Below are 15,033 nucleotides of genomic sequence, written 5' to 3'. Positions count from 1 at the left end.
AGTTGATCGATTCACAATGCAGAAATGTCTCAAAGCATCACAGTGAACACTACAGAGATCCCCTAATATTACTGTCAATGAAAGCTCCTTTCAGGCAAGGAAAGTACAATGCATAGCTATACTTTAGCAGTACCTGACTACCTCAATAATCTAGATATGCTATACTTGTATTCTGTAAGAATCTGACATCTGGATTTGATCTGATTTTGTCAATCTACACTTTTAACGCCTCAGCAAAACATTCATCTTAACATGGGTACTAACTTGTAAAATAAGTTTTAAACCTCAGTGTGCTATTAATATTCTTCATTTGTGTGAGTACATGAGCTTTGTGAATACCTGGAAATTATTCATAATAACAATATAATCCACGAAAAACATGAGCTATTTTGTTGTTCACACAATGCTGGATGTTCTAGGTGAAAATCCATTGATTTTGCAAAGTATCTGCTGTGCCTTAATGTATGTACTGAACACTAGGGATAGGAGCTCAAGGAGAAATAGTTATTGTGTTAAGAAACACACATACTCATGTAACAGAAGGAGAGAGATTCACAATACTGAAGTGATGTGTGGTAATGCAGACCAGCTGTGAGATTATAAGGAAGGAAATGTTTTCCTCTGTTTCTAGGAGATCAGAGTCTCAGTGACAAATACAGAGTGAGGATTAAAAGTGTTTTAGGTAATAACCAAGCACAAAGATAAGATTAAAACACTTGGATAAGATAATAGGAAAGTCAAAGACACAGGAAATTTTTTGGCTTAAGAGAAATACACATATTTAGAAGATAGTCACCATACAACAACTTGAACAATCAAATTACTCATTTTAAATCTGTAGATATGCATGGCTTGCCCCAGATGTAGTGAGGATACACACAAACAGCTTCAGTCTCTCACTGGTCCCATGTGAAGGGAAGGTTCCTAAATGTCCTCTCCACTTCTCATTCTCCCAGCTATTTTTCTTAGAGTAGCCTTGATCAGCTCTCCAAATGCAAGTCTGGGCAGATCTCACTGAACTACCCATCTGCTCTCACTGTTCTTTTGATTGGAATTATCATGCAGCAAATAATTTGAAAGAAAAAACTAATCAGGTAGGGAGGTACATTCTTGCAATCTCAGTACTCTGAGAAGCTGAGGTAGCATGATCACAAATTCAAACACAGGTGAGGGGATAGAGCAACTTAGTGCCCTGCCGTGAGGTTGTAGTTTAGTGTAAAACATTGTGCTCAACCTCAAGTACTAATATGAAGTCACAGCTCATAAAAAAAGAGGAAACTTATTCAAAGAGTATCATGAAAGTTCCATAGCAGCCACCGTGGGAGGCAGGCATTGTGGCACTTGCCTTACTCCCAGTATTCTGGCAGCTTGAGGTAGGGGCAACACCATAAGTTCAAGCCCAGCATGGCCAGTGGGTGAGTTAATGAGACCCTGCCTAACAATTAAGAAATAAAAAGGGAGGGGGAGGTATCTCAATGTAAAGAGGCGGTGTTAAATTCCAAGTGCCAGAAAAATAAAAGTGGTACTAAAAAAGGTTGTGTCAGCACCTGATACTTATCCAGTGTTTACCTTAAACTGCAGCATTTCATCCTTATGGTAGGTCACTTGCAGGCGCAGGGGGCTCACAGGGGTGGAGGGGAAGGCGTTGGCATAAGAAGAAGACTTTAAGGAGATGTCAGCGCTGGCGCCCTGTGAGTCATACTGCACATTGCTGACAGAGTACAGATCGGTGACAAAATAGCAAAATGGGACACCTGAGGTATTGGATTCCTGAAAAGTAAAGTCAGAATCCTAGTCAGCATCTATTCTATGAAAGACTTGAGACAGACAATTTATGTGGCGATGAAGGCACCACTTACTCACTTATATATCATTTGGTAATGCCAAAAGATTACACTACTGATCTCCAAACATGATACCCAGTACAATCATCCAACCCTCCCCCACATATTCACACACACATACACTGCTTCTCAAGCCCTTGCCTTCTGTTGGTTGTACCTGGGTGTATAGGTACCAGGACCATGCTCATGAAGTTGTAGACAAAGAGCAAAATATTTCAGTGAGCACTAACAGCATCAGCACACTTACCGCCCACACACAGCCACGGGCAATGCAGGCTGCTTCAGAAATGCCATGCTCATCTGGGTAACAGTCTATTTTCTCTGTGTCCTTTATGTTTAGGCTCCACTCCACTGTGTATGCCTCTCCCAGGACAAGATTAATATCTGAGATAATGGCAACCTACAGAGATGGAGAAGTCACAGGAAATTCACGCTCGGGACTAAGGCTTTGCAAAATCAGAAATCTCCCTTTAGGGAAAAAATTGTCATTAGGTGAGACCCTACGATTCAAACAATATGTGACTAGAGTTTATATGAAGTCTTTTCTATAAATATAGGGCAATGTTATATTATACTAGGACAAATATTACCATTCTCTCACAATGTTCTACTTTATATAATGCAAAAAAAGTCAAGTAAAATCTATTGTGTTCACCACTTTTTTCTCCTTCCCTAACTCCTCATCTTTCTCCTTATTGTGGCAAAAACATTCTCTTCTGCTTTTCAAAATCGAGTTTTCCTTCTTGTTCTCAAAAAACAAGAAGGAAACTTAAAAAACAATTGTATCCATAGTCCGCAATATTCGGAAGCATACAAAGTCCTATGGCTGGGTGTGTCCATTATTCCATGGAATCTAATGCAAAGTGTTTCAATTTTTAGGTTCTGTTTTACCAGCTTCAAAAGTAATGAGGTGTATAGAGCATAAACATTTCTTTCATTTCCTAGAGCTCGGGTTCTTCATTTCTGAAAACCTATTTACTCAAACTTGTAAATCTTTGCTGCACCCCCTGCAGAAATCCAAACTTCACATTTTTCTATACCTGAGTCTTATGTGGCGCTCTTCTTTAAGTAGCACTTCCCACAGTCAGCATTCTCATTTGACTGAAGCATGAAGATCACATTTGATCCTTCCAGTCTAAATCAACTTGCCTTTCCTGTCCTACTAATCCCTACACTGCATCATCAACTCAATAATCCCTACTGTCAGCATCTTTATGAGAAACTTCGAGAACTAAACCAGGTATGGCTTTCTCACTGGGCCACCTAAAACTCTTCAAAATGGGACCACAACTTTCCCACAGACCAAATCAATCTCTTCAAAAGTGAATCTACCAAAGATTTTATTGAGACATTCACAGACCAAAGCTCTTCCAAGTCTTAGGTTGGCTTATTCTAATGTGTCAACATGAAACATTTTAAACTGATAAATACTCATTTCTAGGAAAATGGTATCCATAGTGAGGTTCCACTGCATTGTGCCTTGTCTTTATAATGCATTTCTTTGTTGTTCATTATTTCAGTCTAGGATACCAAGGTTCCACTAGCAGTCATGGCTCAGTAGCACATCACTTGCCAAGCATACACTACACCCTTGGTTCAGTCTTCAGCACTGCAAAATACAATACCAAACTCACCAAATCAAAGCTAAATTTTAGTTGATGACGCATGAGAATGACTAAGAAAAGGTAAATTCAAATCCCTGGAAGGTTCCTCACCACGTGTTTATTTGTTGATGTAAAGTCCTGCCTCTGAACTTTCTTTCATCAGCTTTCAATTTTTAAAGCTATCTCTTGGAGAGAGGCATGGATAATTAACCTAGGCAGCCAGTTCCTTTAACAAGAGAAGAAAAGACCTCAATCTTGAAAACTTTGAGCCTCTGACCCAACACCAGGATATCTCTCCCTTCTGTATTTATTACAATATTCCAATTGATTATCACTTGGACTTTTTTTTCACTCAAAGCTTGGATCTCCTACCTGACACATGATCATCCAAAGCCATTGCTTTCTCTAAGAAACTTGGCTCAGCAATAACCATAAGCTTTGCTCATCATGTACTACATAAATTATAAATTGACATCTCTCAATGTTGCTTTATCTTTGTAGCCTCCCTTTTCAAGAGTTTGCTGTTTATAAATTCTCTCTTCCCATAACCAAACTCAACGAAACATTTCCTTTGGTCTTATCTGAATTAATACATTTGCCTAACAGAGATTCAGCTGCCTTATCTGTATGTATTTTTAAATGGCTTGTTCATAGCAATAAACATGAGCCTCTGCATATATTTATTTATATCTTTATAATGAATATATCCTCAGTATGAGTTCTTGGAAGAAATTATCACATCCCATCAATCTGCAATTATAAGTAGATATGGAAATGAAATTACTTCCATAAATGTGTAAAGTTGACTACCATATAAGCTGCAAGCGCAAATATTGCTGAAGGATTTGTCATCAGGCTTTCTTGGATTAAAAAGTCCTTATAGTGCTAGGATCTCAGAGCAACTGATTACAATGTGTTAAAGAGGGTCATGTCTGAATTTCACTGATGGAGACTTACTATTTTCCTATTATCTAATGAAAGAAGCAGGAATTTGATAGGATCATAGATTACTTACCTTAATGTGACTCTTGAGCACATACAGTATTTGTTGGACTCAGTTTCAGTACAGAAGGATAAAAACAAACACCCACCACGATTTTTATTTATCAGAACCCTATATCCCACCTTTACATTTTACCATCAGTCACAGGTTCCCAAATCCCTTTTCCCTTGATCCTGTTGCCACTTTCCTTACTGGTCTTCTTGTGAACATGACAACTCTTTCTCAGAACGAAAAATCACTGAAGAGTGCAGAACATTTAGGTAGAGATGGGTGAGGAAGAAGAGACCACTCCACAGTAGCTCCTCAACACACTCTTAGTCTGTCTCTCTGTCTCTTTCTCATTTTCTCACCAGATCCTTTGAATTCACTATTCATCACTCACAAGGATCTCTGATCCTTCAGCAACAAATGACAGGAAAAATGTCACAGTGCTTTGAAGAAGAATAAAACAGACGCATTCACACAATGCAGTGTTACCTTCAGATTAGGATCATAAGTGACATTAGGAGAAGCTTGACTCAGGACACCATTGTGTTTCACTGTGACATTGATAGGTTCCTCTATTCCAAGTATTTTAATCTCCTGAAAGGCTAAATTATTGGGGTCCTTGTAGGTCGACTGAGAAATCTTCACCTCCAAGCGGTTCTGCAAAACAATTAAGCACAAAAAAGCACCAAAGGGTTACCTGTAAGACACACATGCTCATGTACAGTCATACAAATGCTACACCCAGGAGCAGAAACTTCCTCTTGCTCTGAATGCTTCAGATTATGCTACTGATCGATGCACAGTCAAGGAGCATAATCTTATTTGAATTAAATTAGGTATAAGAAAAGAGCCAGCACCATGCACGCAGACAGTTGACAAATCTATATTTATAAACACTAGCTGCTTTGATTTGCCAATACGAGTGTCTCCTCTAGTTTACACACATGGTTACTACTGGCTGTTATACCCTAAAAGGAAATATCTCCAACTATCACCCTTAATCCCAGTAAGTTAAATACATAATCAAACATATCAACAAGCACATATGTGCTAATGGTCAGATGAAAGCCCACAGGTAAATAAAATACATAAAAATGCAGTACTCACTTGGGTGGCAGAAAACTCACATAAAAGGTAAACGTTATTGGCCACAGTATCTGAAAGCAGAAAAAAAGTCAACTCAGACTCTGCTCACCAAAGCACAAACCTCATCTGCCTCTCCTTAAAGCTGACTCTGTCTCACAGATGGCAGGAGTTCCTTGCTGTACATCTGCCATGACTTCTTTATTCACTCTTCAGTAAGTGGAACCATGGACTGTCTCGGGATCTCAGCTGCCTTTAACATGGGAGTGTACATTCCTCTTTGATAGGCTCACTACAATTTTTGAATAGACACTAGAAATGAGATTGCCAGATCACATAGTTCTACTTTTAATATTTTATGGAACATTTACATAGCTTTATGTAATGGCTGTATAAATTTATATTTTTACCAAGAAAATATCAAGAGTTTCCTCCATTCCTCAGAACCTTTGGGAACACTGCAGTCTCTGCTCTTTCCCATTGCACCGTTCTTGATAACCCTGAGTCGATGTATCACTGCAATTTTTCATCAGTATTTCTCTTCAGCTTAGTGATGAGCAATACGTTCTGCATACTTGTTGGCCAGTGGTAAGTCTTCTTTGGAAAAAATGTCTATTGGACTTATTTTTAAGTCAGCTTATTTATTTTCTTTCAACTGAGTTATAAGAGTCCCCGCATGCTTTTATATATAAACCATTTTATTACAGTTGAAGCTTGCACACATGTCCATTAATATGTGGGCTCACTTTTTATAATGTTGGATTCTTCTTTATGCATAAGCCTTTTACTTTGATGTCATAACACACGTTTTGTTTTTACTCTTGTTGCCTGTTTTCAGTGTCATATTCAAAATTGATGACAAGGCCAGTGTCAAAAAATTTCCCTATTTTGGGAGTTTCATACTTCCAGGCTTTACATTTAAGTTTTCAAATCATTTTCTTAACACTCAAGATTTGGACACAACAAGTATCCATCAACAGATGAGTGGAAAGATACACTGCGGAACTTACAGAGAGCAAGGTATTATTCAGCCATAGAAAATGTGACCAACTTTGACATTTTTGACAACATGGATGACAAGTGAAATTAACCAGAAAAAACTGAATGTTGTATGGATTCATTTCTGTGTGGAGATTTATAAATAGACTCTGAAAAAGTTAGACAGATACAAGCAAAAGGTGCAACAGCGGATGTAACAGAGAGAAGAGTGGAAGAAAACAAGAAATATTGGTTGGAGTGTGAAACCTTGAATTATCAGAACAAATTCCAAAACTTGAGCTACAGCATGTGTGCTGGGAGATGTATTCACAGGACAGTGTAATCATTGCACAAAATATATGTATACACTGTTCACATAAACTGTATTCAAATTTTGTTGATTGTACTTTTTAATAATACACAAATATGAACTGTTTTATATCTACATCTTGAGGATAAAAGAAAAGCACACAGTATTTGAGACTAAGATTCCACTTTTACTTCTTCTTTTACTGTAACCTTGAAAAGTGTCCCTCTCAGGTCCTTACCATGCATCTACCTCATGGGAATCTATTTCGAAAGCTACAGACATAAGAATTGTTCATATAAAAGACACAGAAAAATGCGCCTAAGCAGGCCTACTTGTAGATTCTCTGGTGAAGTATATGCTTCCTGCCTGCCTGAGATGACATTTTTCATGTCAGTGCATGTTCACAAGATTTGGGAGGAAATCACTTATATCACAAAGGCATTACAGGGATAGTTTGAAGCTATCTCCCAGATAACCACTAAGAAGAAGAAGACAAATTGTCACTGATGACTGCTGTGCAGGGAGAGAATTTTACTGGTATAAATGCATTTTCCTTCTATCTGTGGTTCGTGCATTACTGCCCCATTACTGTTCAGGAGAAACCAGAACAAAACTCTTCACTCAGCTGACTTTGGCTGCTAGGCACAGTGAGAAAGAAAGCAGTAAGTCGGGAGACAGGTTTCTCAACAGCAATATTCTTGAAACTGTACTCACCCTTTGATTCGCCATCATCCCAGAAGAGCTCCCCTCTTGCTTCTTTGTTCTCATCCAGGGCAATCAGGAGACCAAGAGGATTCTTCCGGCTGTAGGGATTGAGAAACATGCAAGAAATAAAGACTTCCGTCTCTAAAAACTTTGGCCCACATGCCCATCAAGCTGAAAAGGGAAAAATCACTAGCATCAGGTTGCTCTGCTTTCCTTCAGGCACTAGGAGAAACTTGCCCTGAGCTTCTTTTATAGCAGTGTCACATAAGAGAGTAATGCCTCAAGCATGGCAATAAACATACATGTAAAAGCCAATAATATAAGCGGAAAAATCACTGCAATCACTACATTAAAACTACAGCTACTACTATTATTTACAACACATACAACTGGATGGGAAGGAAATACCAGACGATAACTATGCAGCCACATCACATTAGCGATGCTCCCCACAGTACAAGTGCCAGCTGCCTCTGGGAGAGCCACTTTTGTGCCTGAGCAGCGTATTTCCTCAGAAAGCAAAAACTTCAGTAAGCTCTATCTATACCATGGCAATTACCTTATCTGGGGGCATATCATTAATCTGAGTTTAGACAAAAATGACATTTTAATTACTTGTTTTATATTTTAAAATGAAAACATAAAACAAAACTGATAAAGATAATCAGATGCAAGTAGGGAAAGAAGAAGGAAGAAAGCAGAGTTGCTTGGGATCTGTTCATTGAGCAACTCCTCTGGACTCCCTCCCAGCCCCTGCTCCTCCTGTGCCTCGCCCTGCTTCACCTTTCCTACCCCAGTCTTCACAGTTCAGCCTTCTGCATGCAACTCAGGTTACCAAGGCAATCGCCTGCTCTCACTCACTGCATGTCTCAAATAGTCAGTGCTACAGAGTGCAGGAAATACACAGATGAATAACTAACAATTCCTGAACTTTTGGACATGCTATACATTAAGAAATATTACGTTTATTTACCAAATAATCAAATCAGACGATGAAAAGAGAAACAAACTTTAAGATACCACAGAAATTGTGAGAGACTTCCAGCAATACAGTAGATCATATATTCTTGACAACGCATCTATTGATATATTACTTGTCCTTAAATATATTACAAATACAAAATCCTCTAAAAATAATCGTTGGACTTTCAAGTAAATAGGGGCTAGCCAACACTTCACAGAAACAACAGGAAAGCAAATATTGGTCTCTAGCCACAAGGGAGTATAGTAAGAAAAACCTGGAATTTCCAGGGGACAAATGCCTCTGAAGGCTCAAACTGTGCCACTACACCTGATAATCCATTATAGAGAACCTGAATCTCCAATCCTCATGTGAAGCTGGGTTCAGTGAGCAAGTTCATAAGAAACCAAGATGGGAGCCGTGCCACTGGCTTGCAACCAAAGAGAAGGCAATTCACCCCTCAGGAAGGAGACCCACGTCAGACGTAATGCTCACTACATTTGAAAAGCAAAATATCAATAAACACACAAACAAGGCACCAAGAAAGACAGTCAAAGTATCCAACTGTAGATTCATATTCTCAAAGAAACTTCAGAGAGTACAATTTTAAAAACAGAGCATCAAACAATCTTGAAAGAAACGAAACAGGGACAGAGGCGTTTAACATGAGGGACAGGGTATGAGCAGAACAGTAGCCCCACACTCTGATAAGGTGCAACTGTAGCAATCAACACATTACTGAGGAGAGAAAAGTGACACTGTAAAGCTTTCACTCCTCCTCCAAATAGACAGAGCTTGGAATTTTTCCTCAGCCAGAGCAAGGGGACAATTGACAAGAGACAACTGACATGAAGACACACTTGCTTCACTGTCGAACTACAATGCTTGCACCTAGGTTGAGATTGTAACACCAGTGATACCTGCCACACACGAAGATTCATGAGAAATCAGTGTGGAGGCACTGCCCTCGCACCTGCTTTATAGCTGATGACAGCAGCCAAGTGCTGAGCTTCAGTGCTAATACTGCAAGAGGCCCACATGAACCGGGAAGAATGACTATTCTGGCTGTCAGTGTGTTTGTGAAATTCAGAGGACTTAAGAATGCAGATTAGTACCTCTCAAAGCCCATCTGGCTGCAGGTGTAGACAAAAACACTCAGGAGAAAAGTCCAACAGACATACAAGATACAATTTGACTACAGCTCCTAACAGGCGAGCACAAATGTCCTGGGCGGCAGCCTTCCAAGGTCTTCACTAACTTCTCCTCAACAATGGAGACGGATAAAAAGAGTTACGGATATGGAGAAAACAAAAGCAAATTTTTAAAAATTAAAAAAATATATTTTCTGGAAAATCATTTTTGACTTCAGAATGACAATTAAGGCATTGGTAGCATTCAATACAAACCAGTGTTCTTCATATTTTGCCAATCAGAGCCCTGGTCCATAATTTACCTTAAGTGAGTGTTCAGCGCAGGCTCCTGCAAGGGCAAGATGTAGCCCCCACGCACATGAAGATTAATGTGGTCCAGAGGGGCTGCCACATCCTTCCACTGCCCCCTTGCATTAATGTTCACACCCTGTAGGCAGGGAAAGGAGAGCATGAAGGCCAGGACACACACCTCTCTCGACAGTGCATTGGGCCGATAGCTCGTCTGACTCTCAGAACTTGCTGCCTGTTCTTCACAGTTCAGCACATACCTGCGAGGACACTTTCTGCTCACTCTCTGCTGTCATCTGCTCCCTGCTGTAATGACTTACCTTGAAAGGCTTTGTGTAACAAATACTACCCAAGATACTAGTACAAATACCAATATTGTGAGTAGTCAGCTTCAAGAAAATGTATAGAGTCTCTAGTAGAGAACACTCAGGACAACACAGGTCCCTGTGAGAAGTTCATGTTTATTTTACATTTATGTGAGTGACCAGTCATACTCAATAGAGCAATAACAAAATTGAGTTACAATGCTTAAAGTGGTTTATGCAAGACTACAAATATAAAGCAGGAGCACGCACATCCAGGGTTTGCCATGCACAGGATCCATCTAACTCACTTGTTTATGCATTTCCCTCACACACACAAGATGAAAAAACTTACCGTGTAGTAATCGTACCAGTGGGCTCCAGGGAAATAGGCTTTGACACTTCTGGCATCCTGAAATTGTACACAAATGTGTGGGCAGTGAGAATTTCTAAATTTTAGAACACAGAAATCAGGCCAAACAAAAGGAATGAAAAGATTGCATGGGACCCACCTGTTCCCTGTTTGCACCCAGAGGAAATTTTGCTACCCAGTTAAGTGACTTCCATAAATCTCGTTGGGATCCAGTACATCAGAGGAAAATATCAACACTGGATTATAACACTTAGCCCAAACACTTAGCTAAGACATAATCTATCTGAGCTTGGGTCTGGAGCAGAACTCATAGGTAGGATAAGGAGTGTGACATTTGGTGGTATCAGACGCATATTTAAGGTGATTCAGAGACAAGTAATGGAATGGCTTGCAGCCAGTTGGGCTCAGTAGAAGCAAGGGAATAACACACATGTCTGTGGATAGCTCTCTTGCAAAGTGTTCTAATCGTGACAGGACACTGTAATGAAATCCATATATACTCTTCCTGCTTGGAGAAATGTAAATTTCTCAAATGTATCTTGAGGGTATTAGGACAAAATGGTTGTTGCTTTATTTGTTTGTTTTTCTTATGGTTCTAACCAGGATTGTCAGGCAGACATTAAAGAAGTGGAGGCTGACACCACAATACTGAGGCCATATTCTTTGACTCAGGAGAAAAAGAGAACAAGATAGAACAAGAAGCCATGACTCAGGCTACTTCGTACCCCTGCTGGCTTCTCCTTCCCTAGTCAGCCAGCCTCACAGCTCAGATCCTCCACCCACCAGCCTGGCCCTCCACACTCACAGGCTCCAGGACAGGGCTGACCAGCAAGGCCGGGCCCAGCAGGAACTGACTGTCTATATCCCAGGTCACACGGTCTGACACAAACCTGGAAGGAAAAGAAACTGGTCACAATCAGATCCCAGGGTCTGAGGAAAGACCTCAGCTTCAACTCTGTGTGAAGAATTCAGCTGCATTCACTGCCATCCTCACTTCTGAGTGTCACTGAAAATATGGAGCCCCGCTCTCCACAGGTCAGGCTCCTCTGAAGGCAGAAAGATATTTCCTCACCATGGCACATGCTAAACCCCAGGTTGGCCCTCATCGCTTTCGTCTCTCACTAAGTATCTTCTTTGGTTAACTAAACTCATTTAGGCCCAGGCTCATGTAACAACAACGGTAAAAAAAAGAAATGGAGACCTGTGTCTGCATTGACAAATTACATACAATTATGCTGTATTGTGTAGAATCCTTTAAGACATTTTGTCAGCTGATAAATATCTTTTCTTCAGGGACTATTAAAAGTGCAATTACCATCTCTGTCTTATGATCTTATAATAAAAGAGAAATCATATCTTCTGCTTGGAGAAATTCTCTGCATGCACTACCACTCTACAAAAAGAAATGCATTCTGCCTTAGTGCGTAAGGTACCAGGGGGACACTCACTCGTGCAGGAGAGGCCTCACGACAGTGACGCCCTCTGTGTGGGCCTTGTGCATCAAGGTGTAGAGGTAGGGCAACAGGGTGTATCTGGTCTCCAACACACTTTTTGAAATAGTCACAAAGGCAGCATCCCAGGACACAGGGTCTTGTCTCTAAAGGGGGAAAAGGACTGTTCAGCATTTTGCAAGCGGGAAATCACAAAGCTCAGAGGGTCAGTGCACATTTTCCACATGGCTCACACATAACTAAACTAAAGGTAACGACAGGGGAGACTTCAAGAATATTATGAATATGCTGGAAAGGGACACTGAAGCACTCCTAGAAAGCAAATACAAGTTTGTTTCAGATATTTCTCTCAAATAATGTAGAAAAACCTTGCTGAGCCCAATTATTCCCTACACAATACGGAAGAATATGGTTTGCTGAGAGGAGAGCTTCACAATTTGGATGATTTCCCCAAGGAAACAGTTGGTTGAACTTAGCTCAAAAACGGTTGTGTATCTTAAGTGAAAAAACAAAAGGAAAAAACAAACTACACAGCAGTCAGCGGGAGCTGAGGTCCTACCCTGGTGCCAATGGTGTTGTGGTTCCTGGAGAAGGGGTAAAAGGCCCCCAGCTGCATCCAGCGAGCACACATCTCATAATTGGCATCTTGAAAGAACCCACAGATGTCTGCCCCGGTCTGAAACAAGAGGAAATAAAACCAGGTCGGTGGTGATTTCTGAATGCTGGCACCACCTTGGAAGCAATCAGGAGGGATCTGAAGGCCACTTACATAGGACATGCCAAAGAGGCTGAACTCCATCATGCCTGCAATGGGAACCACAAGTGTGTGAGGGCGGCATCGGGCCCTGCCCGCTCCTCCTGCTCCTCCTCCCTCACCCCTCCCTGCCACCACAGCCCTGCCAACAGGCCCACTTACCAATGATCGATTTCTTCAGCTGGTCCCACGCGGCCGTGTTGTCTCCCAGCCAGTGTCCTGCCCAGCGGCCAGAAGAGGGGAATGTGGAGCGGGTGATGACAATCCCTCGCTGTCCTGTCACCTCCTGCACGGCTCTGGTTGGAGGACAGCAAGGGGGTGAAATGACACCAAAGTAGGAAAAGAAAGGCTACAGGCCTCTGCCTTGTAAAGTTCCCGGTGCCTAGGGCATGGTGAGGAACTGTTTGCCTCACGCCTGATCAGAACAGGAAAAAGTGGAACGCAGGTAGGATGGTGCACACTGATGGAGGCCATTAATATCACTGGTTTATTTTTTCAGTGTTTACCATGAGTTCACAATATGATAAAATCACGTGGTTATCCTGAAATTGTAAACAAGCACTAACTCTGTTACTTATTAACACGAGACTTGGTTTTCTATCCAGGAGGAGGAAAGAGGCAAGTTCTTGTTACAGATTCACTGAAGGTTATAAATACTATCCAGTGACTTCACAAACTAGAAAAGGTTAATTAAACAGGATACGCAGGAACTATTCAAACACAGTAGGTGAAAAATAGGGATATGTCCATTTTGAGATGACAAAAACGTACTTATCATTCTTATTCCTTTTGAGATTTCTAATCAATGCTGTCACAGCACTGATAACCCTCTGTGTGTGACCCATTTGGATTGTTAGTTTCTCTATGATCGGAAAAACTGACTTATTTACTTCGGTCCTATCAGCTACAGTAATAGGGCCTGGCTGTATGCTTGCAGGCTTTTTGTTTAAGATTTAAAATGGCTTGTACTTAATCTCTCCCTAAATCTTCGCATGATACATCAAAGAACTGTAGAGATTCTACACCCATCCCTGGCTGATCCTACAGATTTTATCAACTAGAGAAGGCAGAGAGAAACTCACTCATAGGTGGGCCTGGTTTGAGACCATCCATACAGGCTGTGCACATCGTAGTGACGCACTCTGGAACCATCTGGAAGGATCTGCTCACCCTCCATGCACAGAGTCTTACTGCTTAGGCCACCATTTCTGTCCTCCAAATCTAAGGGGAAAGATTTAGAAATGTCAAAACCACCCGCAGCCTTTTTAAGGGAAGATACTCTGAATCTGAAGATTATTTCCTGCTTCCCAGGGACAAGGTAACAACAGTGGGTGCTGTGGTATGACCATTTACCCCAGAATTTTCAACATCAAGTTCACTACAGAAAGCAGAATTTCCTGCCAGAAAATTCGGGGTTCTTAAACACTACATCATTAGGGATGATACGCTGTATTTTAACTTCTAAGTCATTTTAGACAATTCGAGGAGGAAGATTAGATTAGTGATTTCCTATAGTATAAAAAGCTGAGACATGGAACTTCATATAATCTATGGATAGTCGCCAAATTTATAGAAAGTATAATTTCTAGGGATTAAAATACAAACACAACTTCAAGGTCAATAAAGTCCATGACCACAATAGAAGAGGATACCGTTACTTTATATCAATTAGTGGCAAAAGAAATCATTGAAGATATATTATCACCAAAAACTAAGAGAAATCATGAATTAATTGTCTCATAGATGAGTGGCAACAAGAGGTGCTTCTTGAAAGGAGAAAGCAGTGAGCTCCTCAACATTTCACCAAAGAGATTCATGGACAGCTTTGAAATCAATGTGTGAGACTTCTTTGGAGACATTACAGTGCTTCAGTGCTTTCTACCCAAATATCATATAAAATCTGAGAGGAAAACACTTAAGGTAACATCCTTATTGCATTTAGTCCTTATTCCCTTCTCTGTATAAGACATTGAACTGTGAAACTTAACAATAACTTGATTGCTCATGGATCACTCCTCTAGTTTTCCAAGAAAGAATACTATTTATTCTAAACTATAGTGAGGACTCCATCAAGCTGTGCAAAATCAATCCCTCTGGCCCCAGCATACTGCACACCATAAGTAGAAAAGTCCTAAAAGTGATTTTGTCTTGATTTCCAAAAATCATTAGATCAATTAGGGCAGGTTCTCAGGGCTCAGGATAAACCCCTAGATGCTGGGCTCTTCTAGGGGTACCCTA

At 40.6% G+C, this 15,033-nt stretch overlaps 1 protein-coding gene across 1 annotated transcript in view; it reads right to left on the bottom strand.

Annotated features, from left to right (window-relative positions):
* LOC100714419 (uncharacterized) overlaps positions 1-15,033 on the bottom strand; it is a 247,343-nt gene that overhangs the window by 145,904 nt on the left and 86,406 nt on the right. Inside the window, exons 60-72 of the mRNA XM_063250621.1 lie at positions 13,878-14,016; positions 12,958-13,091; positions 12,811-12,845; positions 12,601-12,717; positions 12,039-12,187; positions 11,396-11,480; positions 10,573-10,629; positions 9,930-10,054; positions 7,525-7,613; positions 5,547-5,596; positions 4,929-5,096; positions 2,092-2,244; positions 1,570-1,770 (exon numbers count right to left, since the gene is read on the bottom strand). Of these exons, the coding sequence (XP_063106691.1) occupies positions 1,570-1,770; positions 2,092-2,244; positions 4,929-5,096; positions 5,547-5,596; positions 7,525-7,613; positions 9,930-10,054; positions 10,573-10,629; positions 11,396-11,480; positions 12,039-12,187; positions 12,601-12,717; positions 12,811-12,845; positions 12,958-13,091; positions 13,878-14,016 (1,502 nt within the window). The remainder of the gene's footprint in view (positions 1-1,569; positions 1,771-2,091; positions 2,245-4,928; positions 5,097-5,546; positions 5,597-7,524; positions 7,614-9,929; positions 10,055-10,572; positions 10,630-11,395; positions 11,481-12,038; positions 12,188-12,600; positions 12,718-12,810; positions 12,846-12,957; positions 13,092-13,877; positions 14,017-15,033) is intronic.

Source organism: Cavia porcellus, unplaced genomic scaffold (genome assembly GCF_034190915.1).
Source record: "Cavia porcellus strain 051 isolate PalLab524CR breed Dunkin Hartley unplaced genomic scaffold, mCavPor4.1 scaffold_6, whole genome shotgun sequence".
Classification (NCBI taxonomy): Eukaryota; Metazoa; Chordata; class Mammalia; order Rodentia; family Caviidae; genus Cavia; species Cavia porcellus.
This window is presented reverse-complemented; position numbering and strand designations above follow the sequence as displayed.